This window comes from Cynocephalus volans, chromosome 9 (assembly GCF_027409185.1).
Source record: "Cynocephalus volans isolate mCynVol1 chromosome 9, mCynVol1.pri, whole genome shotgun sequence".
Classification (NCBI taxonomy): Eukaryota; Metazoa; Chordata; class Mammalia; order Dermoptera; family Cynocephalidae; genus Cynocephalus; species Cynocephalus volans.
This window is the reverse complement of record NC_084468.1, coordinates 93,909,403-93,936,830: the sequence shown is the minus strand read 5'-3', so window position 1 is coordinate 93,936,830 and position 27,428 is coordinate 93,909,403. Positions and strand designations below refer to the sequence as shown.

At 38.7% G+C, this 27,428-nt stretch overlaps 1 protein-coding gene across 1 annotated transcript in view; it reads left to right on the top strand.

The window, feature by feature from the left end:
• The window catches only part of PAPSS1 (3'-phosphoadenosine 5'-phosphosulfate synthase 1), a 102,373-nt gene that overhangs the window by 56,557 nt on the left and 18,388 nt on the right, over positions 1-27,428 (top strand). Inside the window, exons 6-10 of the mRNA XM_063108043.1 lie at positions 551-664; positions 2,821-2,932; positions 4,670-4,875; positions 6,013-6,148; positions 18,242-18,510. Coding sequence (XP_062964113.1) covers positions 551-664; positions 2,821-2,932; positions 4,670-4,875; positions 6,013-6,148; positions 18,242-18,510 — 837 coding nt within the window. The remainder of the gene's footprint in view (positions 1-550; positions 665-2,820; positions 2,933-4,669; positions 4,876-6,012; positions 6,149-18,241; positions 18,511-27,428) is intronic.

The window sequence follows — 27,428 nt, the reverse complement described above, 5'->3', positions numbered from 1 at the left end:
AGTGACATTTGTGATAAAAGTGCATGTGAAAGCTGGAATAAAATGGTTTCATGATGTGTTAAAGATAATAATGATTATGTTTCAAGTGATTTTTTTGTTTCTAAATTCTTTTTATTACCTCTTCTTCGAGGTCACTTCTTATTTGCAGTTGCCCGATTTCTTTTTTCTTTTCTTTTCCCTTTTTTTTTGTGGCTGGCCAGTATGGGGATCCAAATCCTTGACCTTGATGTTTCAGCACTGAGCTCTAACAAACTGAGAGCCCTTTCTGTTGCCTGATTTTGACATATATAGTGTATCCTAGGAATTTATTCCTTCCCTCTAGGTAGTGGGGCATTATACTTAATTACTCCTTGAATGTAGGATTTTATCTGATTGACAGACCAGCTAACATTAGGAAAATTGATTGGAGTGAGCACAGCATTCAAAGCCCTCTTTTATGCTATTTTTTTTAAAGTCTCATTTTGAAATGTTGATTTTCTTCATTAAAATACCCTATGGAGAACCCTAAATTGTTGAATTGAACATTTAATTGTATTCTTGTTATGTATAGGATATTGTACCTGTGGATGCCTCTTATGAAGTAAAAGAACTGTATGTGCCAGAAAATAAACTTCATTTGGCAAAAACAGATGCAGAGACATTACCAGCATTGAAAATTAATAAAGTAAGTTCTCTGTTCTTTTCCAAACCAAGTGATATAGCCTTATATATAGTTGTTAGTTTGTTAAATTTTTTATTTGTAGCAGTGTTTGAGGCTAGGGGTGGCAGCGTGGGTTGTGAGGGTGTTCTGGTGTTTATCACAATTTCCTTGGATGGGAAATGTGTTTAATTTGTGAATCCATATTCCCAAATTACCATGGCTTTGATTTGCTTTTAGTCATAATATTTATTTATTTTGAAATGTTAAAGAGGAAAGATTGTGTGAGATCTTTAGGCTTATCAGAAGGAATGGGTCCTAAAAGTTTAAGAAATACTAATCTGTAATAACTAACATGAACATGTTTTCCTTTAAACATGTTTCCTAATCCCCTGCCAAACACTTAACCTGTCATATGTTAAGAATAATTCTATTGTATGTCTTAGCTCTAATGATATCATTAGGTGTCTTTCCCAATAAAAAAAACTGTTTAGTTAAACTAGACATGATGAGAATGGAAACTATAATTTATCATTTTCAGATCTTAGAGAATTTTAGTTTGTATTATTTATGTATACTCTAAAAACAGAGATTAAGGAATAAGAATTTGGACTAGAAGTTGGATATCCTAGCCTTTCTTTTAATATAGTAAAAACACCCAGGGGAGTGCCAAATTTGAAAGTAGGGAGAAAGGAAAACAAAACAAAACTGGCCTTGGAGAAAGACCCTTCAAGTGGTTATTCAAATCTCTAACAGGAGTAGGTTATCTTATTGTGTTTAGCGTATTTGGGTCTCTGACCAGAAGCCAGGACATGCCAGGAAGTGGCGAGGAGGGAGCATTGTAAAGCTGAGCAGCTCAAGGAGCTGACTGTTGCAAAGGAACAGCAGATTTTGTCACTGGCAGATTTTGTGTGGAATGAACACACACACACAGAAAGACAGAGAAAAAGAATGAGAATGAATGAATATGAACCTAGGTCAGTCAGATTCTAGAACACAGATAGACAGTAGTATTTTTTTTTTTTCTCCTGCAACTGGCCAGTATAGGGATTGAACCCCAGTCCTCGGTGTTGTTAGCACCATGTTCTAACCAGCTGAGCAATCGGCCAGCCCCAGACAGTAGTTTTTCCTCAGTGTGGACATTTCTTCAGTGCAGTGGTTCCTGAGTTTATCCAGTTGGCAGAGCAGTACCTGCAAGGCACGCTGCCTGCCGTTCTTTGCACCTCCTCACAGGCCCTGTTTCCAAATACACTTGTGTTGGGGATTAGGGCTTCAGCATAAGAATCTGTATGTGAAGGGGGTGCACAGACATTTATTCCCTAACAGATGCTGTCTAGAATTGTATTCCAATAGAGGCAAACTGTAGCCAGTGTTAGAGGTTTAGGAAAAATTAATAAGAGGAAACTTTCAAAGTTAAAAAAAAAATTCTCCATGAATACGATTTTTCCTGTGAATTGAAGCAGGGGAATACCTTACTGTTATTTGATTTTGCAGTGAGACACATTGGCCAACATATTTTGGGAATGAATAGTAGGCTACATCTTACTGCACACCACTTGGCCATATATACAGTTAAAAATGAGCATATCCCGCTTACATGAAGAATACTTAGTTTATCAGTTCTTTAATGTTCTAATGAGATATTCTGGTAATCTCAAAGTACAAGAAATAATGGTCTTTGTAAAATGAAGGGTACTCTGTCATGGATGAGGGATTTTTTTTTTTTTTTTTTTTTGGTAAATATTTTAATTTAAAGTTTCTTTTGGTTTAGGACAGTGATTATCAAAGTGTGGTTTCCAGACCATCACTGTCAGCATTTTCTGGGAGCATGTTAGGAATTCAAATTCTTGGGCCCCATAGCCAGAATCAGAAACTCAGGCAGGGAGAAATCTTCATTTTAACAGGACTTCCAAGAGCGTCTAATACACATTAAAGTTTGAGGACCAATGGTTTAGGAGAAGCTGTCCTTATTAGAAATACTTGGAAGTCTAATGCTATTTAAATTTATTAGGACAAATATATGTTTTCTAGTGCCCTTATTCTTTGTTAGATTTGTGTAATCGGAAATCATCCTTAAAATGTTTGTTTCCATTACTTTCAAAATTAAATTCCTAAAGGTTATTACTGCTTTTGTTTGTAAATACATGAAATAGAAAATTTTGCTTTACCTTCTAATTTACTAGGTGGATATGCAATGGGTGCAGGTTTTGGCAGAAGGTTGGGCAACCCCACTGAATGGCTTTATGAGAGAGAGGGAGTACTTGCAGTGCCTTCATTTTGATTGTCTTCTGGATGGTAAGACATTTTACATTCACAATTACATTCAGAAGTACATAATTGCAGGGATTTGTTACTGTTTTAAAAAGTGGTGGTAACATCTTAATAGAGGTGGCATTTTAAGACTAAGTTATATCAGTACTGAGCACTGTAAGTGAACTATGAGATTCCCCCCCCCCCATTTTTCCTTTTCCTGATTGTGCTTTATTGCAGAGGGAGTGGGAAAACCTGGAGATTAGGGCTAAAAATGGATTGTAAAAGCAAATACAGTTTTCCTATGCCACATCCATCTGGTCATTGTGGAAAGCTTCTCCCAGCACATGCACATAGGTACTGAATTCTGCTACACTGAAGCCCATGCTTGAGCCTTCTAATGAGGAATCACAGAGTTCAGGTTAAGGAATCCTGAAATAGGTGGCTAAAAGCATGGTTCTTACTATTCTTTTAAAACATTAAAAAAATTGCCAAAGAAATTGATGTCCAGTATACTATCATTATAGTCCTGCTACCTTTAACTTTGTGTGATGTACTGTTGGTAAGATTAATTTACATTAAATAAATGATTTTTAATTCCACAGAGCTCTACTAAATTGCTAAATTGCTACTAAGTTTTTCTGTGTTATGACATCTTTTAACTGAGGAGTGAAATAGGTATTAGAAAACATTAATTCCTAATCATTCTTCCTGAGAAATTTATCACAAGAACATAAGGATTAAATATTGCATTTTGATTTTCTTCCTTGGAGCTAATGGTAAAGTCTTTGTGGACTTCATCCTTAGTAATGATTTAGTTTTGGGCTTGGTACAATTATACTTATTAATTTTCTATTTTAAACTGTACCTACTAGTGGTAATTTTAAAAGCAGTTAAGCAGTTATCATTGATAATATTGACATCTTTTGTCCAAAGAAGGCATGCCATGCATGATTCTCAAAACCGTATGGTTTCTTAGGTATGTAAATAAATGCAAATATGAATTTGAGAGTGCACTTTATTTTTCTAACCTGTGCCTGATGAGTAGAAGAAAAAACGCTTACAGTTTGAAAGATTTGGAATGGAAATTATGCTTTTGTTCTGGCTGATGACACATTCCGGTTTAAATGGAGCCACTGATTACTGCCTTTTTTTCTTGGCCAGTTCATAGCTGACATCGGTTTGATTCTGTCTGTATTAAAAAAAAACAAACAGGCCAAAAAACTTTTTGGGTCTGTTTGTCTTCCTATTTCAAGGATATCCAAGGATCTGAGTATACTTAATTAGCTTGCCACTTAACAGGATGACATATATAACTACATTTTATCAACAAGGATTTAAATTTTTCATGAAAAGGCCCTGAAACATAGTCCTTTGTCTTATTCATATATTGGAGGTGTGCAGTATATTTTTGGTGATGATAGGCCTGACCAGCTGATTCTTTCTTGTTAAACAGTTTCTTTTGCTTCTGTGATTATATACCAAAAATTTCCCCCCAAAGATTGTTTGATGTACTGTGATGAGAAATCTTACTATACATGATGTTAATTAACTCTTAATTTTTGCTGTTTTTAACTTCTGTGGCTTTTGCTTGTTCTCGCCGGCGTTGTACCTTATTCCTTTTCCTTCTCCTGATTTTCCATGCCAGGTACCAGTTGAACACTGTCACTGGGCACATAAACCTTTTCTTATTTGAAGAGTGTCCACTGAAGTGAAAGGTAGATGTACCTAAGGACTGTAGAGTAATGCAGGCTGTGCTTTATGTTCTTTTGTGCTCTGCAGGGGGTGTCATTAACTTGTCAGTACCTATAGTTCTGACAGCTACCCACGAAGATAAAGAGAGGCTGGACGGCTGTACAGCATTTGCTCTGATGTATGAGGGCCGCCGTGTGGCTATTCTTCGCAATCCAGAGTTTTTTGAGCACAGGAAAGAGGAGCGCTGTGCCAGACAGTGGGGGACAACGTGCAAGAACCATCCCTACATCAAGGTCCTGAATAAGCCATGCTGCACTTAATGTTGATTTGCCAGTGATGTTTGTGCTGAAATGTGGACGTATGTGTGTATTGACTATTGCATTGGAATTGTCAATATTTTGTAGAATTGAGACTGGATCTTAGATTAGTATGATGAGCATATGGTCTTGTCATTTTGGTCCAGATAAATATTTATTTAACAGATATTTTTTAAATATTTCCTGAATACCAGGCCATGCTGAATTAGATGCTAGTGTTGGGAATATATGGTTGGGGACACAGGTGGCACAGTGTTTGTTTTTCCGGAGTTCACAGTCTGGTGGTGGGAGCACATATTAATTCATGTACTTACCAGGAGGATATGAGATCTGGGTGCTAGGAGAGCCCACACCAGGTTGGGTTTAATCTAGTCTGGGTTTTTTATTTAACATTGTGTTTCTGGTGTGAAAGCAGTGAAATATAATTAGTGTCCCCAAAGTGCCTCATTTATATTATGTATTGAATGTGGAATGTTATCATCAAAGTCAAATTTCTGCCAGTTGTTAGAAGTTTTAAAGTGGATTTTGAGCTTTAAAAGAAACTAGGTACATTGTTGGCATGTAAACCTGCAGCCTGGGGAAAAGGGTGAGTTTGAGCCACAGTGTGGAAATGGACAGGTCCTGGCAGTAATAGCTCCTCCTTTCAGATGCAAGGAAAGGTGGTGAGTGAAGTTGTCAGAAACGTGAAGTGGTGTGGTGATTGGAAGGCATGACTTTTTGTCTACTCAGTGATCATTAATTATTTGGAAGTTTAGGACTGAGAATGCAGAGGGTAGGGCGACCCAGGGTTACATATTATTTAGTTAATCAACATGCAACAACAATGAAAAGAATGTTTTGTTACTTAAAAAGTCATAGTTATTCACATTGGTTTTGTTTGCCTTTCATATACAAATATAATAGTTGTTTCACAAGTTTTTTGAGAAATTACATACAAATTCTGTTCTAATTCTACAGCATCTCTAATCCCAATTCAGTTGATAAACCATATTTACCATTGACTCTAAGATAGTAGTTTACAACTGTATGTAGTTTATATGAGAGAAATATTTTTACTTAATTTTATCTTGGTTTCTGCTTAAAACAATTATTATTATTTTTTCTTCCCATTAGATGGTTATGGAACAAGGAGATTGGCTGATTGGAGGAGATCTTCAAGTCCTAGATCGAATTTACTGGAGTGATGGTCTTGATCAGTATCGTCTTACTCCTACTGAGCTGAAGCAGAAGTTTAAAGATATGAATGCTGGTAAGACGGGGGCCTGATTATCTAATATGAGACTGCTTAGAGAGAAAGTTCTAGAAGGTTTATTAGTGCTTTTACTAAAATGTAAAGCAGAACAGTTAGTAAAGGTAAGTGTGGCAATGGAGTATGTAAGGAGAGGTAGTCAATCAAAACTGTAGGTCCGTTATATTGGTATAATTTGATCTAATATTATTTTGTATTCTGTGTGCAAAATAGATAGATGCTAGTAACAAATTGATCTTTTGATTGTTTATTATAAAATTCACATGTTAAACCTGAATAGAACTACAGAACAGAATTTATTTAAATAATTCACTAATATCAGTGTGCTTTATTTCTCAGAATGTCTTATGAGTGGAATGCATCACAGCAGCAATAGAACAACAGAACTTTTATTGTGTTCACTCCATTTATATGTTTTACATCTTTATATGCCAGTGTGTCAAGTGCTGAAGATTCATAAATAAATGCCACAGGAGCTTATGGTGTAGAAGAGAGAGACATTAAACAATAATAGAAAAGTTGTTTAAGAGGAGGTTAGTAATGATTTCCAATCATTTGGATGGATGAAATGGAGCAGTAAGAAAAGAAAGGCTGTAGATGCTGTTCTTTATAATACTGTCTTCTGTATTTTAAAGTACTCCAGGACAGGATTTTTATATTGAACTTCCTGCTATTTGGTCTTTTACATAGAAGTAGGTGAATGATGTGCTTAAATCAGTGCACCCAGTCTCCCAGCTCTCCCCACACTTGCAGTTTCAAGGTGCCATGTCAGGGAATAGCATTTACTGTAGATTTTGGGAGGCTTTGTTAAGATATGAAGAATTTGAAGCATCCTGCACTTATGCTCCTGATTAACTCCTACCTACAGAGGTGGTTAAGCCCTAAGCGTTGGTGTGGCTCTCTTTCATATTTTCTGTTTAGAAGTCTGCTGGATATGGCTGAGAAAGGGCAAGTGACTGTAGTTGCCTTTTTGGGAAATAGCTGGCCACCAAACTGTATTTGTGAACCAGAAGCTCCTATTCCCAAGTGACTACAGAGCATCTGAGAAAGAGCAACCATTTCGTCAGTCGTGTTTAGCTTCCATGAACTCTAACTCCTGGTAGTCATTCAGAGTCCTGGGTGCAGACCGGTCCCCTCCCTGCTACCTAGGAGGTATGCAATTGTGGAGAAATTACTTTCTAAGGCTAATGGACAGTTAATGAGGACATTGATGGTACCTAACACAGGATTTTATTTTAAAAAGTGTAATGAGATGAGATGCATAACGCACTTTAAATAGCACCTGGCACACAGTAAGAGCTTTCTGTTGTGTGAGCCAAAACTGTTATCTGTATGAAGGTTAGAGAAAGAATATTTGTTTATTCCCAAGCTTTGCTGTAGTTTGCTGAAATTTGAAGAGATATGAATTTAAAATGGATTAAGAACTGGGAGCATCAGATGGGCCAAACCCAGCCTGCCTCATTTATTCACATTTCTGCCTTTAGGGTATTTGAGTATACAACCTCTCCACTCCTTCCGAACTTTACTTCCCCACTCTGAATTTGAAGCAAATATTTGGCTTAAACTACTTATGCAGGAACTTTTCTGAGTGCTATACTTGGTGTATGATTTAAGTAAGGGTCAGCGTGTAAGTCAGTTTTGGCCATTCTATTCTTCTCTTCTCTTCCTTCTTTGAATGCTGTCATAGAGGATACAAATCTTTGGAGCTCCTGCAAACATTTTACATTCATGAGAATCCTAACTGTGCCAACCTGTGTTTTTATACTGTTTGAGTTTGTGATCCAACCCTGGAGTCATCTATCTCCAGATTTCTTCTTCAAAGAGATAATACATATTTGAATTATTAAGATACTTCTAGTTGGGTCTTCTTTTATTTGCAACCAGAAGCATCTGATAGTTTATTACATGTAGACTTCTCTTTTTTTCTGATGATCAGAAACATATTTAATGGAGGACTTCTTGGGACCACATTATTTAGTTTTTTGCCAAAATATGAATTCATTTCTGGAATTGATGTTAGTAAATTAATTGTTGGCACTGTTGAGGGGTCTTATCAAGGAAATATCATTCATAATTAGGGACTTTAATATTACGTCTGTGTTGCATTCTTTGTGTGCCAAACATTTTAAGTCATTTAGAGAATTTGTTGTGTAATGAGTGACTACAATTTTGTTTAAAGTAGCTGGGAGCCAGTTATTAGCCTTACATCAAACAACAGAGATTCATGGAGTGTTATTTTATTTACTTTTCCATTTTAGACCAAGGCAAATAAGCAACAGACTGAGGAGTTTACTTTGTAGTTCTTGTTTACTCTTTTAGGAAGCCAGTAATAAGTCATCTACTGAAGTGTTCAGGGTAGAAAAAGCAGTGAATATTTATTTTTATTTACCTAGGGTTTCTTTTCTTACCTCTTCCTTCTCTTTCTCTCCTCATCTTAGAAGTACTTTACTACTCCACGTGGCTGTTGTCCCGTGCATGACATTAATATAATTTGGCTTAATTAATATTAAAGTTTGGCTTTTCTTAGACCAGTCTGTAGCAGGAAGGATTGAAAGGTCTTTAATACCCACATCAAGTGATTGCAAGGTGATACATTTCCAGATGGCAGATTCTTTGAATTACTGATGATTGACCAGTATTCTGGAGAGAAAGGATGAATTTCACTTAAGCCAAGTAAGAGCCTGTCAGTGTTTATTATAAACAAAATATTGGTGTCCTGCTGAGTACAAAAGGAAAATATGACATAATTTCTTTCAAGCTAGTTCGTGGTAGTAGAGTGCTGAATAAATCTGAGAAATCTTTTTGAGTTGTTGAATTACAAACTATATTTTAAGTGAGCGAATATAAATGTAGGAGAATATTTTAGGCAACGTTGGGGGTGATGTGTGAGAAAGCTGAGGCTGAAGCAGATTGTTTGTCTATGAAATCAGTAGGTTGTCTTGACTATAAATGGCAGTGAGCTAGAGATGTTGTGATCGGAGTTTGGGTGAGGGGAGCCTCTGCCTGTCAGGTCTCAGCAGGAAGCAGAAGGCACACTCAGATGAGGTTCTGAACATAATTTAGCAAAGCGAATATTTAAAAAAGGGTGGTCAGGGTTATTAAGGGAACCCACAAGGGATATTGAGGCATCTGGGGATTAGCAATGTTGGGTAGTGTTATCAGTTGTGAAAGGGCAAGGGAAGGAAACAGTGTTTCTGAAGCCAGCTGGGAGCTGGAGCTGTGAAGAGGGGCTGCTGGGCAGAAGCTATTTGCAGGGGGTGTATACACAGTCAGAGTCACAGCGCTGAGCTAGATGCTAGTGGGGCAAGAGCTTTCCCCAACTCTTTCTCCCTCTGTGCTCTGGCTGCCTGCTAATGCTGCCCGTCATGCAGGCAGGAGCACAGCATCCCCTTCCCCCAGAGGAGAAGCCCAGGACAGCAGAGAACAGATGGGGATGGGAATGAAGAATAGGCTTTACGGTCGACATTACTTTTTACTTTAATTTGAAAGAATTTCTAGTCTTGAGACTAGAAAACAGTTCATTGCTGCCATACTTTGGGGTGTGAGAGTATCAATTTGTGAAAAATTTTAATTAATATGTTCATATTTACTCAGGTGGCCTATCTCTGTCTTATTAATTTCTTTCTTTTTTTTTTTTTTAACCTCACAAGCAGTTTGCTTAAAAGAAACACTAGTAATATATGACAAATCCAGGAGCGATCAAACTCCTCCTTACTTCCAGCTCCCTACAAAAAACCTCCCACAAAAACATTAAACACATACCAAAAAGCCCTCCCTAGCAACTCTAGAACTATTGCCAGTACTATCTTGTTCATATAATGATTTGGGGAAAATCGGGAATGCTGTTGTTAGAGCTTTGGGGTAGATAAAGCAGCTGATAATAAAGCTTGGATAGGACTAGAAGAGGAGAATTATTAGTTACTGCTGAAGGCAGGACAGTTTTTCAGAGAAGAAGTCGAGAGGAAGGAGGAAGATGTAATTCTGGGTTTAGGGCTGGAGTGTATCCTGGGACTGTGGGCGAGGGAATGAGGCACATTTCTTGGAAATCTGAGGAATGGTGGCTAGGATTTAGGAGCGCTGGTCACCTCATTTGTTCATTCACTGAAATGCAGTTGTCTTTGGGCACTCAGCTGGGAAAGCACAGAGTCCACCTGGTTCTTGGCCTGTGCACGGCAGTCCCTGCTGGCAACACCACCACCTGAGGCGGCCCGTGGCGTGAACTCCCCACATCCAGCGGAATCAGTGCCCCACCCTCTTCCCACCATCAGGAGTGGCTGATGGTTGCCATTTCCTTCCCCTGTCACAAATCAACACATGCTCAGAAGAGCCTTCTCTACTTTCTTCTTCCCCTTCCACTTGCTGGAGGAGAGGGATTAGGCTTCACTTGCTTCCATGGTGTGTTGGCTCCTGGACTAGATGGTGTAGAATCCAGAGGAAAGGGAAAAGATCTGCACTACTGGGCGATTCCTTCACACAGACATGAAATACAGGAGAAAGGAATAGGTTTGGGGGGCTGGACCTGAGTTTGATTTGAGGCATGACAGTAATAGTGAAGGTGGAGGAATTGAGGGGATGGAGGAAGGTAATGAGCAATATATATTGAAATGTTTTTAGTAATAAGTATCTATAACTGGTGAAATTGAAGGTCAGCACTTAGAGATGTGGCTAAGAGAAGCCATCTGTATGTGTGCAGTAATTGAATCCAGGTGAAGGGGTAAGTTTCCTGAATGAATATGTAAAGAAGGAATTTCATAGGGCTCAGCAGTTGCTCCAGGAGAACTGTGACATGTCAGAAACAGGTGGTTAGGCCAAAATGGCCAAGCAGAATATAAATATATGTTTATATATATTTGATGATGATTGTGTAAAAATGTATGCACAAAGAGAAAAACTATGAGACTGCAAAAAACCAAAGACCGTTATATTCGAATTGTGCATTTGTGAGTGCTCCCCCCCCCCCCCGAATTTTTTTCAGTGTTTTGTGGTTTTTACTTTTGGAAAAAAGGGTAAAAGGGCAGGTGAAATACAAAAGATTGGTGCCACAGGTGGCAGGCATTGAGGCTAGGAAGAGTAGGGTAGATTTTGGTGTCAGAGGCAGTAGAGAGGTCAAGACCATTTAAAACAGGAAAGTGCCTTTTGGATTTGGCAGGTGTTTCATACCCACTGTATGACAGAGTAGGAAGGAATTGGTTGAATGAGTGAATCTGGTCCAGCAATCTCATTTATAGGGGAAGAAATGTAGTCCTGTTCTCATCCTCCATCACTTTGTGCTCCACACTATGGTGATACCACTACCAGCCTGTGATAATAGTGTGGAGGGAAAAGTGACGAAATCTAATCATGTTTTGCTGAAGTGGAAGGAGCTATGTTCCCTTTAACATGTTGATGGAGTTTGGATGTATTGTCCTCCCAGAACTCATGTGGAAATCTGATCCCCAGTGTGGCAGTGTTGGAGTTGTTTGAGTCGTGGGGGAAGATCCCTCATGAGTGGATTACTGCTCTCCCAAGGGGATGGCAGTAATGAATGAATTCTTGCTCTGTTAGTTCCTGCGAGAGCTGGTTGTTTAAAAGACCCTGGCACCTACGCGCTCTCTCTCTCTCTTGCTTCTTCTTGCCATGTGATCTGTTTGTACCCACTGGCTGCCTGCTGTTTTCTGCGGTGAATAGAAACAGCCTGAGGCCTGTGCCAGATGCAGCTGTCCCAGAATCGTAAGCCAAATAAACCTCTGTTCTTTATAAATTACCCAGTCTCAGCAACACAAATGGACTAAAATACACATGTATTTATCCTCTTATTAGTGAATGTTTGCTTTCTCCTCCTTTGACTAGAGTGTAAGCTCCTGGAGGGCAGGACTCCTTTCACTGTTACCTCAGATGCAGCGTGTCTGAAACTGAATTTTCGTCTTATCTCTAACTGGCTTATTCCCTGCCCCTCTCTGCTTCGGCAGCTGTATGAAGGCTGGATGCAGGGAGGAAGACCAGTTAATAGACAGACCTTGTGAAGAGATGATGAGGGACTGAGTGTGTCAGTAATGATGAAAGTAGAGCTGAGAATGAGATGTAGGGAACAGAAGTGACTAATGCAATGCATGTGAAGGGCAAGGGAAAAGGAAGGTCTAAGACTCAAAGGTTGGTATTGGTGACTTAACTTTGAGGTACTCGTGGAGCACTGAGAGGGAGTTGGAGAGATGGTCTGAGCTTGGCAGAGAATTTTGGTCAGAAGACACAGATTGCAGGTCACTAATGTAGTACTCTGCTCAGCAACCTCAGCCATGTGGGAGCAGGATCGAGTGAGGTTTGAGAGGGAGGGTAGTGTTGCCACAGTGGGACCTCATCACTAGTGTGCAGATTGTGGTCTGTTAGCTGAGCCTGTCTAGTATCCTGGGGGATGCATAAAGTAAGTGGATGGAAAGAATGAAATTGTATGTGGAAATGTGGGAACGTCTTCATCAGCAACAGTCTTCTGATTTATTTTCTTTCTCCTCCACATACTTACTCTGTCTTCCCCCCATGTCAATCCTGCCTAGTCTTATTAGACTAATTTTCTATGAAACATTGCTGATTATTTCATTTTTCACTCACCTCACCACCCCATTTGATACCAGTATCCTTTTTAACCAGGAATTCAAAATTCTACATAATAATCTCATGCCGAGTTTTATGTCCAACTACATGAATTCTCCATCCTTGACATAACTGAAGACTCTGTGTTCCTCAGACACATCTCCGCTTTGCCGCCTCCACACGTTTCCTCACACCAGTCGGCTTGGTTGGAATTTTGACTTCTGCATACCACATTTCATTTCTTTTTCAGGGGTCAGTGAACTGTAGCCAAAAGGCCAAATTTGGCCCACCATCAGTTTTTTTAAATAAAGTTTTATTGGAAAACTACCCCACTTAGTGGTTTACATGTTGTCTATGGCTGTTTTTGTACTGTAACGGCAGGGTTGAGTAGTTGCAACAGAGACCCCATAGTCCACAAAGCCTAGGATATTCACTCTGGCTCTTTACAGAAAAAGTTTGCTTCTATGCATGGTCTCAGGAGCTTCACAGTGTATTTCCCAGAAGTCAGGGTTATAGAACTCCTGGTCCTTTCCCAGGGATAGGAGGACAAAGGGCTAAAGAGAAGTGGAAATTATAAATGTTAATGTAGATCATCTCCCATTTTTAAACATAATAGAAATCACAGTTTTAGGTAAAGCAGTCTTAAACTAAGCTGTAGGAATTATAAGTGAAAAGGCAAATGTTTTATACTGATAATGGTGTGACAATCACTGTCCTTTAGAAAATGGGGATAAGAATGTGAGATGTTAATGAATGTTGCCCTAGGTATCAATGGCCCTAGGTCCATAGTAGCCCATTATTCTTTTTCCATTCTTGGCAGAAAATTGAAGGAGGAAAATTTAATGGTAATACATATTGGGTTATGCTAATTGTGACAGTATCTTGGGAATGTAAGCTTCCAGTGGATCAGGTATGCCTATTACGTTTTTCATCCATGTAAGTTCTCCAGTAGAGAAACCAAATGGTGGGGATGAAACTACAGCCTGGAATAACTCCTGTTAAAACCATTTGTGTGATTCATTGATAAATAATTACAAGGGATTGAAAAGACTAGAAGTTTAGGACAGACCTGGTTCTAGTGGTGAGAAGAAATGGGCAGACAGATCAAATGGCCATTGTATTTTTAGATTTTTGAGTGCAACTGGTAGTAAGGAAATGATTCTACCTGGAAGAAATTTTGGCAGTAAAATTCTTTAAACGATGCTAATGTGAAGTTTCAATTAGTCATCCATCTTTACTTTATCTGTTAAATGTCCAGTGTGGAGCTACATTAATTCTTTGTGGGAAGAAAACCTAGGTACATAAATTATTAGAGTCTTTGAAAGATGTGCATTTGAGACAGGATTCTTTTTTTGTTTTCTTTGCACATCTTGTCATATAAATACTCTTGCTAAATGGCAGTTTTACAAAGTCAGATTTGACCTGATTTAAGTCTAGGAATGCAGTCACCTTAAACTTGAGAGGTATTTACACAAGGGTCCTATTCAAAGGGAGGAGCCTGTTTGTGATTAAGAAGGACAAAGGCTGTGTTTTGCAGCACAGAGCTAACACACCTGCATGCTGGAAACACTAGCTGGGAGCGTTCATTTGTACTGGAGTGGACCTTAAGCCATCAAGAAAATAACATGTTGTGTCCTGGCAGGAATTTGGGGTGTTATTTATTTTTTAAAGAATTAATTGCCTCGTGGAACTTAGTATGCATATCACCATGCTAGGCACTTTAATTATTTTGTCTTCATGGCCATAACCTCAGTGTCATCACCATTTCAAACATAGCGAAAGTGAAATTCAGTCCTTAAATGCCACAGCCTATGGCTAGAAACTGGTAGACTTCTGATCTGAACCCATAAATATCTTATTCCAGAGCCATGCTTCTTCTGCTACCTACATATATCTTTTCTTTTTAAAACTTGTTATTATGGAAAATTTCAAACGTATACTACTTATAAGTAGAAATAATAGTATAATGAATCCCTTTGTACCTCTAACCCAGCTTCAACAGTTATCAACTCCTGATGAATTTTGTTTCATCTATACCTGTGCCCACCTCATCTTATTATCCCGCCCCCCCCCCAGTATATTCTGAAGCAAGTCTCAAACCTCATGTTAATCCATGTAAATATTTCAGTATGTATCTCTTAAAGATAGGGACTTTAAAATACGCAACCTCAACACCACTGTTGCACCTAAATAGTAATAATGGTTTCTTAATATTATCCAATATCTAGTCAGTGTTCAAGTTTCTAGTAATTTCAAAGTCACTTTATTTTTTTTTGCGATTTGAATCAGGATCTAAATAAGATAAACACATTGTAACTGGTTGATATGTCTCCTTAGTTTTTTACTTTGCTTTTTAACTTTTTGTTTGAAAATAATTTTAAAATTACAGAAAAATTAGAAGAATAATACCAAGACCTCCTGTATATTCCTCACCCAGATTTCACAATTATTAAAATTATACTTTATCTGCTTTCTCATTCTCACTGTCCTTGGGAGTAAGTTGCAGACATGATGCCTCATTACCCCTCAATATTTCCAGGTGTATTTCCTAAAAATAAAAATAAACAGTCTCATATCTAATCACACTATGCTTATCAAACTCAGGAAAATAACATTGATGTAATACCATCTAATCCATATATTCCAGTCAAATCATGCCATTGTCCAAACAGTGTCCTTTATTACAAAACCAACAAACAACAACAACAAAGACTTCTCTTTACCACCTGTCCTTTCTGGTTCAGGGTCTAAGTCATGTGTCTTCAGTCACCTTCAATTTGGAACAATCACTTAGGCTTTATCTTTCACATTCTTGACATTTTTTGTAGAGTTCATGCCAGTTACTTTGTTTCCCAATTTGCGTCTGTGTGCCATTTCCCCATGATTGGGTCCAGGTCACATGTGTTTGTCAGGAATACTACAGGAAGCAGTGATGTGCCCTCTGTGCATCATCATAGCAGGTAGCTCACAATTTTGATTTGTCCCATTGTGGTGAGGTTAACTTCTTTTTTATTTTTTTATATTTCCAAACAATTTATATAAAATTAAAATATATAAAGTATTTAATGTCACTTTATATTGGCATTTATCAAACTGAGCAAAGAATTACTGGCCTTTTGCTTTACTGTCTTTAAATACATTAGGTAAAGTGACAGTATATTAAAATAATTATTTATGCTAAAAATTTAAATGCCTTTTTTTAACTAATTATTATTATTGTAATTTTTTTTCTTTTACATTCTAAGATGTGGAGTAGTTGGGAGGGGGAGAGTGGAAGGAGGAGGGCAATAGGATGGTGGGAGGAGGAAAGAGGGGGGCTGTGGTCAAGGCCCATGGCATCCCCCGCTTATTTCAGCAGGGGAGCCCAGGGGACTTCTGGTGGCAGCTTGGATGGTTGTCGCTGGGCTGGGTGCTGACGTTGGGGGGCATAGCTGAGGCCCTCAGCCTCCCACCAGCCCCAGCTTGGGAGCCTGGGGGCTCTTCCATAGGCAGCTTGGAGGTTGTTGCTGGGCTGGGTGAGGACGTTGCGGGTGTGTGGCTAACTTCTTTTTTAAAATTAACTTTTATCACTTGTTTAGTTTGTTTGCCAGGTTTTGCCATTGTTAAAGTTGGCATATTATTTTGTACTTATTAACTCACAGTATTTGGGGGCAGAGACTTTGAGACTTTATAGTCTATGTCATCAAGCTTTTACCTGCTAGTTTTTTCATGCTACAAATACTGTCACCTGGTGCCTTTGCAATTCCATCAGTCCTTCTGCATTTATTAGTTGACCTTCTGCCATAAGGCATAGTTTCCACTTCTCCTCTTGGTTTATTCATTTGTTTATATTTTTCTGTATGAACTCATGGATTCCTGTCTTACTCAGTGGGTTACAGTCCATTACTGCTATTATTTACTTTGATGTTTAGCTTGTCTTGGGTTTGGCCATTGGTTGCTTTATCCTTTTGACATATTCCCTTCATTCCTTGAGCACTTCTTTTATTTATGGCACAAAAAGATGTTTCAGCTCATGTTGTACTTTTCTTGCCCTAGCCTTAAAATCAGCTGTTTACCAAGGAGTCCTGGTTCGTTTAAGTGGGGATGTTATTTGGAATGCAAAACGTGGGCTCTAATTTTGCTCAGAATAATTTTAAATGCTCATATATTTGTGTAAGACTTTCTTGTTCTTCATATCTAAAGTGTTATCAGGTATTTTCTGTGTGAAAACCAGTCCTGTTTGTAGGGACCCAAATGCCCCAAGGGATCACACCCCGATCACATAAGCCCTTCTCTGCCACACCCCATCATGGCGCTGGTTGCCCTTCTCTTCCGTATTCTCCTTCCCACCGGCGCAAATTACACACCAATCAGCTCACCCCAAACCCCATGCGGTATGCTAAGTAGGGATTGTATTTTAAGCCAATCAGCTTTCCCCTTAAAGCCTATATATGTGTGTGTGTGCTGCCTAATAAACGAGCTCTCTCCGGTGGATCGTCAACTGGTGTCGACTCTTCCTTTCACTGTTTATATATAAAAGGTAACTTGAGAATGTCCCAAAATAATGATAATGCTGTAAATCTTAGCTATTATCGGATGGGGTGAAACAAAAATTCCGGTTATGTGGGGTGCCTCAGTCTTTCTCCTCTGCCTTTTGTCATGGTGATAGAAGAGGGTCAGAATTGAGAAGAGATTGGAGAAGATATTGTATTATTTGGCTTAAAAATTGTTAGGGGAGGGAGGCTGCTCTTCTCTTCTAGTCAAGCTTGGATTATCATGGCATAATGATGTGCCAGGTGTTCGGGCAGTAAAATACAGAGGTCCTCTATCTGGATTGTTGCCCTGTCCTGTGAAATTACTCTATGCCCAAAGAACATGCCTTCTGAGAAAAATCTTTCAGTAGCAAGAACCACATAGGAAAGAAGCCAGGGTTGTAAGCAGATGATAGAAAGTTAGCCATTTAACCAATCTAGCAGTTGTCATTGTTTGCATAATAGTCAGGGAAATTGTTGATGCTAAAGTGTAATCCAAAATTCAGGCCTCAGATCACAAAACAAAATAGGATTCTAGTCAAGCAAAGTAATCAGTGTAAGTGAGCATATTTGGATACTAAGTTTTGAAACTAAAAATATCTCTACCTTTCTGTCTCCTTTTAATAAAGCAGTGTCTTAGGTCCTATGAATGGCTCAATCTGGTGGGTAACTGAGGCACAGACCAAGAATTTATGTCTGTTGTGAGAGGTTGAACTGGGATGTTAGGACCAGAAAGTCTGACGGTTATCTTATTTCCTTTGAATGCAGAAAGTCATTGTTATAATTCCATGATTATTACATTACATATCCTCAGGCTTATAAGATTTACTTATTATCATATAGTAGAAATATAGGTTTTGTTGCCCTGGAGTAAATGGTCAAAGCATACCAGTTTCTGGTTCTGAGCATGAATTTATTTGCTTAATCCTAATATCAAGCTTCAAGAAGAATTGCTCATTCTTTGGATGGTAATCTGTCAGAAATGCACTGTTCTTAACTCTGGAAAATCTCTTTTCAGATGCAGTCTTTGCATTTCAATTACGCAACCCAGTGCACAATGGACATGCTCTGCTGATGCAAGATACCCATAAGCAGCTTCTGGAGAGGGGCTACCGGCGCCCTGTCCTTCTCCTTCACCCTCTTGGTGGCTGGACAAAGGATGACGATGTTCCTTTGATGTGGCGTATGAAGCAGCATGCTGCAGTGCTGGAGGAAGGAATCCTGAATCCTGAAACAACAGTGGTGGCCATCTTCCCTTCTCCCATGATGTATGCTGGACCAACTGAGGTAGACTACATTCAAGATATTCAGTGCACAAGTGTTGTAGCCACTCTTATACCAAGTAGTGTCACCAACAGACCTGTTGATTTTTCTCTGATGTGTAGGTCTGTTCCAAATATTCAGTAAACCTGGAGTAGTCTCCTGCTCTGTCAGAGATGCTCCCTAAAGGTAGCCCCCAAGAAGCAGCTTTCTTGGGAAAGGGAGAACGGAGAGAGGCTTCTCTTGCTCTTATTGTGGTTTTTGGGCCAGCCATGAAGGAGGGAATGCTCCCTGCAGAGAGGGCTGGGTGAGGTTCGGAAGGCGTTGCACAGGACTCCTCTCAAAAGTGCTGGCCATGTTACAGTCATAGATCCAACAACATTTATCTTCTACCTTTCACAAAGTCTTTGGTCATTCTCCTCAAGGCACAGGTTTGGTCTGATCTTTGCTTCCTCTGAACTTTAGAAGAGATAAAGAAATTTCGGTGGGAAGAAAAACATGGTATCTTAAAAAAAAAGTTCAGGAGATGTTCTTCATCTGTTATTTAGCAAAGGACCGGAACATGATACTCGTAGAGTTAGGAAGTAAAATTGCTTCTTGATATAGTGGGGAGGGTTCTGGAATTCTACTTCATGGTCAAAAGGGATGTTTGAGATCTTTTTCTATCCATATATAAATAAGAAGAGGACTTAATTAGGTTTTAGCTTCAAGGCAGGGTAGGCTTTTAAAAAATATTTGTTGGACAAGTCAATAAATCAATGAATGACCTCGAAAACAGTGGGTGGGAAATTCCCAGCCAGCTTCTTGTTGAGTTTTCAAGATAAAGAATGGAATGTATGTTATTACATTCTTTTTCATCCCTGTCTTAAAGGGAGATGAATTCACTGAGATTTATCTGAGAGGCAAACCCTTTTTAAAGTATCCAAATAATTTACTTGTATATATTCTGTGATGTCTTCCTCCAAAAAAAAATTTTTTTAAAGGGAATCCAAGTGCATTTGGCCATTCTTTGGGATCAAGCCTAAAAATTTTTATTGGAGTTCAGTTATAGAGTTGTACATGAGTACTCTGTTGCCTCTTTATCCAAGAAAAACAGACACACAAAACAGTAACAAGCTAAAAGGTTAAAATGTATTTGACTCTTCTTTTAGATCTAGCTTAAACAATGCATTGAAGCTTCCACACTAGATAAAGCTCCCCATATTCTTCCTTCTTTGTTGGTATAATATGTTCATAAGAATTGGTCAGTGATAGCAGTTTGTGTTTACTAGAGACCACCATGACCTTTAGTTCTTGTATCTCAAAGAGGAACTAATTGGGAAATAAAGTAACGATTTTGTTTCAGTAGTTACCCCAACCTCCCTTTTGCTATCATCATCATCATCATCATCATCAGTTACTTTAGGGAGTCCTTCGATCTGAAGATCTCCTGAATTATAGGATGAAGGTTTTTTTAATGTGAGCATGACCCAAATGAGTTTAGGGCCATTAATGGGTTTATGATGAATAACCTCATTAAATGCCAGCTAGGAAAGTGAAGGAATTTACCTTCTCTTTTTGGGGCCTGTATTGTCCTCTTTCTGTTTCTTAGTCCTTATCTAAATGTGGAAGAGATGAAAATTTAATAAAGTAAATAATGGATAGATAAATAATAGAAATAACTAGTTATAGTAAAATCTTTTAGAGAATAACATGAAGGGTCAGACATGCTTCTTCGTCTAAATTAGAAAAGTTTTTATGTCTTCTGACTTCAGAGCCAGGTGTGTTTCTAAAGGAAGGGTCAAAAGTAAAGGCACCTAAAGGTGCATTTTGGCTTACCTTAGAGTCTTCCTCTCTGCAAGACAAAACTAAGTAGTTCATGTTGTAGGGAAGAAGAGACTTCTTTCCTCACCCATCTCTAGGTTCATGGCTGAGGCCCCCACAACAAAGGACAGGTTAACAAGAAAAAAGCATACATATTTATTTAATACAATTTTTACGTGACATGGAAGACTTCATAAATGAAGACCCAAAGAAGCAGGGAATCCTGTGTATTTATACGCCTAGTTTTGATGAAGCGTGGACAGTGGTGCAAAAGTATGATTGGACAAAGAAGGTATGATGGATAATAAACAGGGTGGAACTTGGCAAGGCCTGTTTGTTCAGATTCTTCTCTGTGTCCCAGTGTCTTCAGAAATAGGGGCATTTCTTTTCTTCTCCAGGGGAACCTACTTAGGGGAAGGTCAGCTGGGTCTTATGGCCTGCTTCAAGGGATGAGAGGTGAAGGGAAGGTGAGAGCAGCCTTCCTGCTGCTGTTTTCTCAAATGCCGATGTGCCATATTTCAGGATAGCGTTTCTTGAACCCCATCAGTATGCTGACTGTAGAAGGACCTTCCCTGTCCTCTGATTTGACTCGGGTCACTACCTACAAGAGCACAGTCTAGTAAAAATAATCCAAGACTGTTGGTAAGGTGTCCAGGTATGGTTCTGAGCCTGGTTTGCAATCTCAGGTTAGACTTCTTTAGACATGTCTGGACTATGTTTTAGTGCACAGGAAGTGGTTATTTAAAGGATGATTCTATCCAGTTCTATTTTCTAATTTGTCTTATTTTCTTTTAATTTCATATTGAAATATAATACAGTAGTACCACTTATCCACGTTTCACTTCTGTGGTGTCATGTACCTGCAGTCATCCACAGTCTGAAAATATTAAATGGAAAATTCTAGAAATAATTTATAAGTTTTAAATTATGTGCTAGTCTGAGTAGCGTGATGAAATCTTATGCCACCCTGCTCTGTCCCACCTGGGACGTGAATTATTCCTTTGTCCAGCATATCCATGTTGTAGCTTCTACCTATTGACATCATCTGCTCCAGACCTTTAACCATGGACATCATTATGGCTCGATGACCCAGGATCACCTGAAACAGATGATCCTCCTGACATATGGTCAGAAGGTCAGTAGTAGCCTGGGGCTACATAGCAGAGCCTACGTCATTCGCCTCACTTCATCTCATTAAGCAGGCATCTTATCTCATGTCATCACAAGAAGAGTGAGTATAGTACAATAAGATATTTTGAGAGAGAGAAATCACATTCACATAACTTGTGTTATAGTATATTAACTGTTCTATTAATTGTTCTATTGTTATTAGTTATTGCCATTAATCTCTTACTGTGCCTAATTTATAAATTAAATTTTATTGTAGATATGTATGTATAGGAAAAAACAGAATGGTACATAAGATTTGGTACTATCCACAGTTTGAGGTGTCCACTGGGGGTCTTAGAATGTATCCCTTGCAGATAAGGGAGACTATATACATAATACATAGGAAAAAGCACACATTTCATAGGTGAGCAATTAAATCAGTTTTTCCCATTTGAACATAGGCATATAGCTAGCACCCATATTTAAGAAGAAAGACTTTTATCAGCACCAAGAATTTTCCCTTCTTGCCCCCTCCTGTTCACTACTTGTCCTTCCTCCAGTAGTTGTCACTATCCTCACATTCAACATCACAGGCCCAATTTTGCTTGTGTTGAAGGCTGGGTACACCGGGAGGCAGACTCTGAGAGAGAGAGATTAGGGTTCGGGAAATGTTATTAGGGAGAGCTCTTGGAATCAGTACTTGTGGAAGGGTAGAGAAACAGAGTAGGATTGGGCAGAGGGAGAAGTTGAGCTGCAGTTCAGTCTGGTGAAGGCCGCAGTAGACCCCATGGGAGTCTTCTGGAAAGGTCCTTCAGAGGTGTCCTAAGTTGCTTGGGAAATAGGCATTATACCCCTCTGTTGACCAGGGATTGGTCCCCCAGGGAAGGGGGCATGCCTTTGGGCACTGCCTCTCTTTTCAACACAGGGAATTTCTCAAGAGGGCTGACAGGTGCTGGGTGTCTGCTGGTAGCACTCCCAGGAGTTGGGGGAATAATCCGTCTTCCTGAAGGGGATCTGGGCATTGTATCTCAGCATTCAGTCCAGCCTGTTTTAATACTTTCTGTAACCGAAATCATGTAGTATATACTCTTCTGTGTCTGGCTTCCTTCACTTTACATTGTGCTTGTGAAACTCACCTGTATTGTGTGTAGTTAGTGGTAGATTGTTTATTCTCGATACTGTGAAGCGTTCCATTGTGCGATGATACCCAGTACTGTTGAGGGGCAGTGGGAGGGAGGGCAAAGGAGCTAGGGGGCTCTGGGCACCTACACAGAGCTCCCAGGTTTCCAGGAAGCGTGTAAAGGCACATTACAGTTGTATCTGCCTCTAGATCTGTCTGGAGTGTCAGTTGTGAATTAAGATGTGTGGTTCTTGTCAGGAAACCTCAGATCTGGTGCATGGGCAAAAGGCAAATTTTAACTTCTGAACTTTTAAAGAATAAACTTTAGAAATTCTAATAAACATCTTAATATTTTAAACTGTTAAATGTTTTAATGTTTATGTCCTGGCAGGATTTAACCTGTTAGATTGAGTGGCTTATAAAAACTATCGTTTCTTTTTCTCTAGTGCCTCTCTTGTGTGTTTGACTTCATTTGGCTTATTTGCAGCCTTTAGTGAAGAATTTTTGTAATAAAAAAAACCCTCATTTTTGTAGCTTTTCCAGTGACATCAGGAAAAAGTCTGCCAGTAATGCTTATTTGCCAACTAATAATAATGGAATAAAAACAATAACTCTTCCTTTAATCGTTTTCTGCAGGTCATTTAGAAGGCATTGGTACCAGATTTATTTCCTTAGCACAAATGCTTTTCAGAACAATGAACAGCTGTTAAGCCTATTTGGTTATCAACAGGATGTTCCTGATTTTCCAGTCTATAAAGACTTAATGGCTTGATTCCTAAATTCCATTTTAGGAGTGGAGGAGAGGGGATGTGGAAGGAGAGTTAACTTTCTAATGCTAAAATGGTATTACGTATGTGCATTTTTATCTTCGTGAGGTATCAATTGACTGTGTAGGAAATTCTGTTTGTCTCATCTCACTAAATACTAAATCCATTTTTGTAAAGGACAAATAATGCATTCTAAGACTTGCTACATGAAAGTGCTGAAAGTAAGGTGTATTTGGGAATGTGGGTACAAACTCCCTGAAATATGATGGTTCAACTTAACGTTTTTTGACTTTATGATGGGTTTATCAGATGTCACCCCATTGTATGTAGAGAGCATCTGTATATACAACTAACAGCAACATCCTGGGTTTGTGAAATTTTAAGGAGGATCCAGATCTAGGACAGCCTGACTCAAGTTTGTATTCTTAACCAGATACATCATTGCTGAAGGTGGACTTGGCATTCTCTTGATTAAAGCATATTAACTTTTCAGTAGGTTGTAAGCTGATTCACAACAGGGTTCCTGGAAGAGTTACATGTGCTTAGTTTATTCAAGTCTGTTACCATTTTAAAAGTATTCTCATAGGAGAACCATTCACTAAAATGTAAATTGAAATCATTCATGTCACCTGCAGGAGAATGTTGATCCATGTTTGGTCTGTTTACATTTAATGAACTCATATAACCTCTAGAAGAAGTCAAAGAGGCAATTCAGTTTTCTGGTAATTTTATAAGACTCGAAATTAGAACTGGCCACCGCCACCAATATGCTCCATGACCCTGGTAAGGTGCTTAATTTTTCTGGACTTCAGTTTTCTCTCTTGTTTTAAAAGGGAAGAAGGGGTTGGATTAAATGATCTGAGCTTCCTTTCATATTAAAATTAAGTCAGACATTCCCAATTTACCGATCTTTTTTGATAGACATAAATATTTAATGAACAAATTAAGTTTACTTAAGTTCAAAGAACTTATACTACCCTTTTAATTGAACTCAGTGTAACTAGCTTTTAATTTGCATGAGACAGAAAAGATTTTCCATTTAAGTGGAGTTCCAAAATGATTAATTGATTATGAAATTCTGACTGACCCCTTGGTAAAAATTCTGAGTCTGAACTAGCAGAGGTCCTGTGTGTACTACTGTGTAGGGGCAGAGGGGAATGACCAGAATTTACATGAAGAGCTGAATCTGAGGGTGGGTGGAAGAAGAGGTAGCATCTATGTAGGGAACAAATGTCTGTTAGCATCATACTTTGCTATCTTGTTCATACAGGACTGTTGCAGCTCATTGTAAGCAGAAGCAGTGCTATGGTAGAGAAAGGTGTAGTTACATCTTGGGTTCCTCTCTTTACAGCTGGCAAGTGGGGGAAGAGAACTAGGATTGTGCCAGGGAGTCTTTTCAATGGGCCACCTTTGGAAGTGCTGCATATATCCCTCTGGTTCTCATTCCTTGGGCTGGGACGTATGCCACACTGCAAGGGAGGATGGGAATTGTATTAAACTGTGCATTCATGTAGAAGGGTGGAACAAAGTGCATAGAAACACAGGAATATAGAAAACTCAGCAAGTGGGAAAAAAAATCAAGGCAATTATTATTGCTGGGAAAAATAAATTGTATGGGGGGGGCATAAGATAATAAAGGTAATAATAATGGCTAACATTTGTTGTGTACTTATTGTATACCAAGTACTATTCAAAGTCCTCTTGTTTCATTTATTAATTTCTTAAAAATTCTATGAGATAAATACCATTGTAATCCCCATTTTACAGATGAATATTGTTTTTACCAAAAATGCTGATACCACTGTATTTATTGAGTAAATGGGGAATAAGGAGAGTAGAGTAAGAGCCAAACATCATCTTTTATAGTAGGAAATCTAAATGATGTGGAAATAATGTCTATATTATATAATATCTAAAATTAAACAGTCAAGGTAAAGCAGCATAAGCATGCTGTTTGGAAATATGGAGGTAAATACCAGTAGAAACAACTTAAAAAGTAGAAATCCGTCAGGGTGAACAATTCAAATATGAGGTATGGGATTGTCCTCTTACTGTTGCACTTTCTAAACTATGGTGGTAAGAATATAAGTATCTGCTATAAAAGAAACTATCAAGAGAGATAAATGAAAACAAAACAATAAAAAATGTTTTGTTTACTCATGTGTAGTGGTCATCATTTATACCCTATTTTAGAACATTGATGGTTATGCAAATCACTTAATAATAGAGCTTTACACTGAAAGGCAGCTAACACCAAATTTCTAGGCCTGGGTTTTTCATAAACTTTATTGACTAAGTCACTTAACCTTTGGGGGCTTTACGTTCTTCAGATTTTAATGAGAATGTTGAACTAGAGATGGTCTCTTACAGTCACATAAAGTTCTAAAGTTCCACTGTTCTAGGTGTTGGACTAATTTTTGTTTTTAAACAATAGGTCTTTTTAAAATCAGTGTTTAGAATTCCTTTTCAGACATCTTGAGGGTTTCTTGCTCTGTGCAGTTTGGTACTTGAGAGTTACCATATTCCTTTGGTAATGTTATATCTTCTTGTTTATTTATAGTTCTAGTATTGTTACGTTGATGTTTGGTCATCTGGTAGAACAATTAATTCTTTTATCACTCTGGAGTGGGTTATGAGGGGGAAGTCTTCCTCCTCTGTAGGTTCTGCTGTTGACTTTTCTTTTAAAAAAAAAACCAATAATCAATTAAAAAATAGGCAAAGGAGATGAATAGACATTTTTCAAAGGAAGACATACAAATGACCAACAGGTACATGAAAAAATGTTCAGCGTTACTGTTCATCAGAGAATGCAGATAAAAACCACATCGTGATATCATTTCACCCCAGTTAGACTGGCTATTATTACAAAGATTGAGAATAACAAATGCTGGCAAGGATGCAGGGAAAAGGGAGCTCTTCTACACTGTTGGTGGGACTGTAAATTAACACAGCCATTATGGAAAACAGTATGAAGTTTTCTCAGACAACTACAGATAGAGCTGCCTTATGATCCAGCAATCCCAGTACTGGGATTATATCCAAAAGAATGGCATCATGTCAAAGGGATATCTGCACTCCCATGTTCATTGCAGCCCTGTTTACAATAGCCAAGATATGGAAACGACCCAAGTGTCCTTTGACAACTGGATAAAGAAAATGTGGTATATATACACAATGGAATACTGCTCAGCCATAAAACAGAATGAAATTCTACCATTTGCAGCAACGTGGATGAGTCTGGAAAAAATTAAGTGAAGTAAGCCAGACAGAGAAACAGAAATACTGCATGTTCTCACTCATAACTGGCTGCTAGGAAGGAAGGAAGGGAGGGAGGGAGGAAGGAATGAAGGAAAGAGAAGACCACAACGATACATTGAACTTTCAAAGGGAGAGAACAAGTCTTAAGAATGCTAGAGGGGCTGGCCCCGTGGCTCACTCAGGAAAGTGCAGCCCTGGGAGCGCAGCGGCGCTGGGAGCGCTGAGGCCGCGGGTTCGGATCCTATATAGGGATGGCCGGTGCGCTCACTGGCTGAGTGCGGTGCGGGCAACACCAAGCCAAGGGTTATGATCCCCTTACTGGTCACAAAAATAAAAAAAAAGAATGCTAGAGATGGGGGGTTTGGGAAGTGATAGGTCTGGTAAAGGGCATAAAGAAATATCATGATTTGTAAGAATGAATATGCTAATAATAAAATTAAAAATAGGTCTTAATGTGAAAGTATAGTCTTCATGGGTTTTTTTGTTTTTGGTGTCTGCCTGGTATGGGGCTCTGAACCCTTGACCTTGGTGTTATAAGGCTATGCTCTAACCACCTGAGCTAACCAGTCAGACTCATTCTTCAGAGCTAGTTCTGGATGCAGCATTGTGTTTTACTCACATCCAATCCCTTCTTTTGTTCTTGCCTCAGTAGTAGTCACTTAGTAATGTGATTTTCTCAGTACCGGTTTATGTAAGTACTCATATAACTTGTCATTTTCATCCAGTAGATTTTTTTAACTGTTAAAGTGCGATATAGAGAAAAGTTCACAAATCATAAGTGTACATACAGCTCAATGAACTTTTACAGAGAGCACAACCTGATTACCAGCACCCACATCCCGGGTCAAGATACAGAAGCCCCCTGCAGTTACTCTCCTTCAATGGTC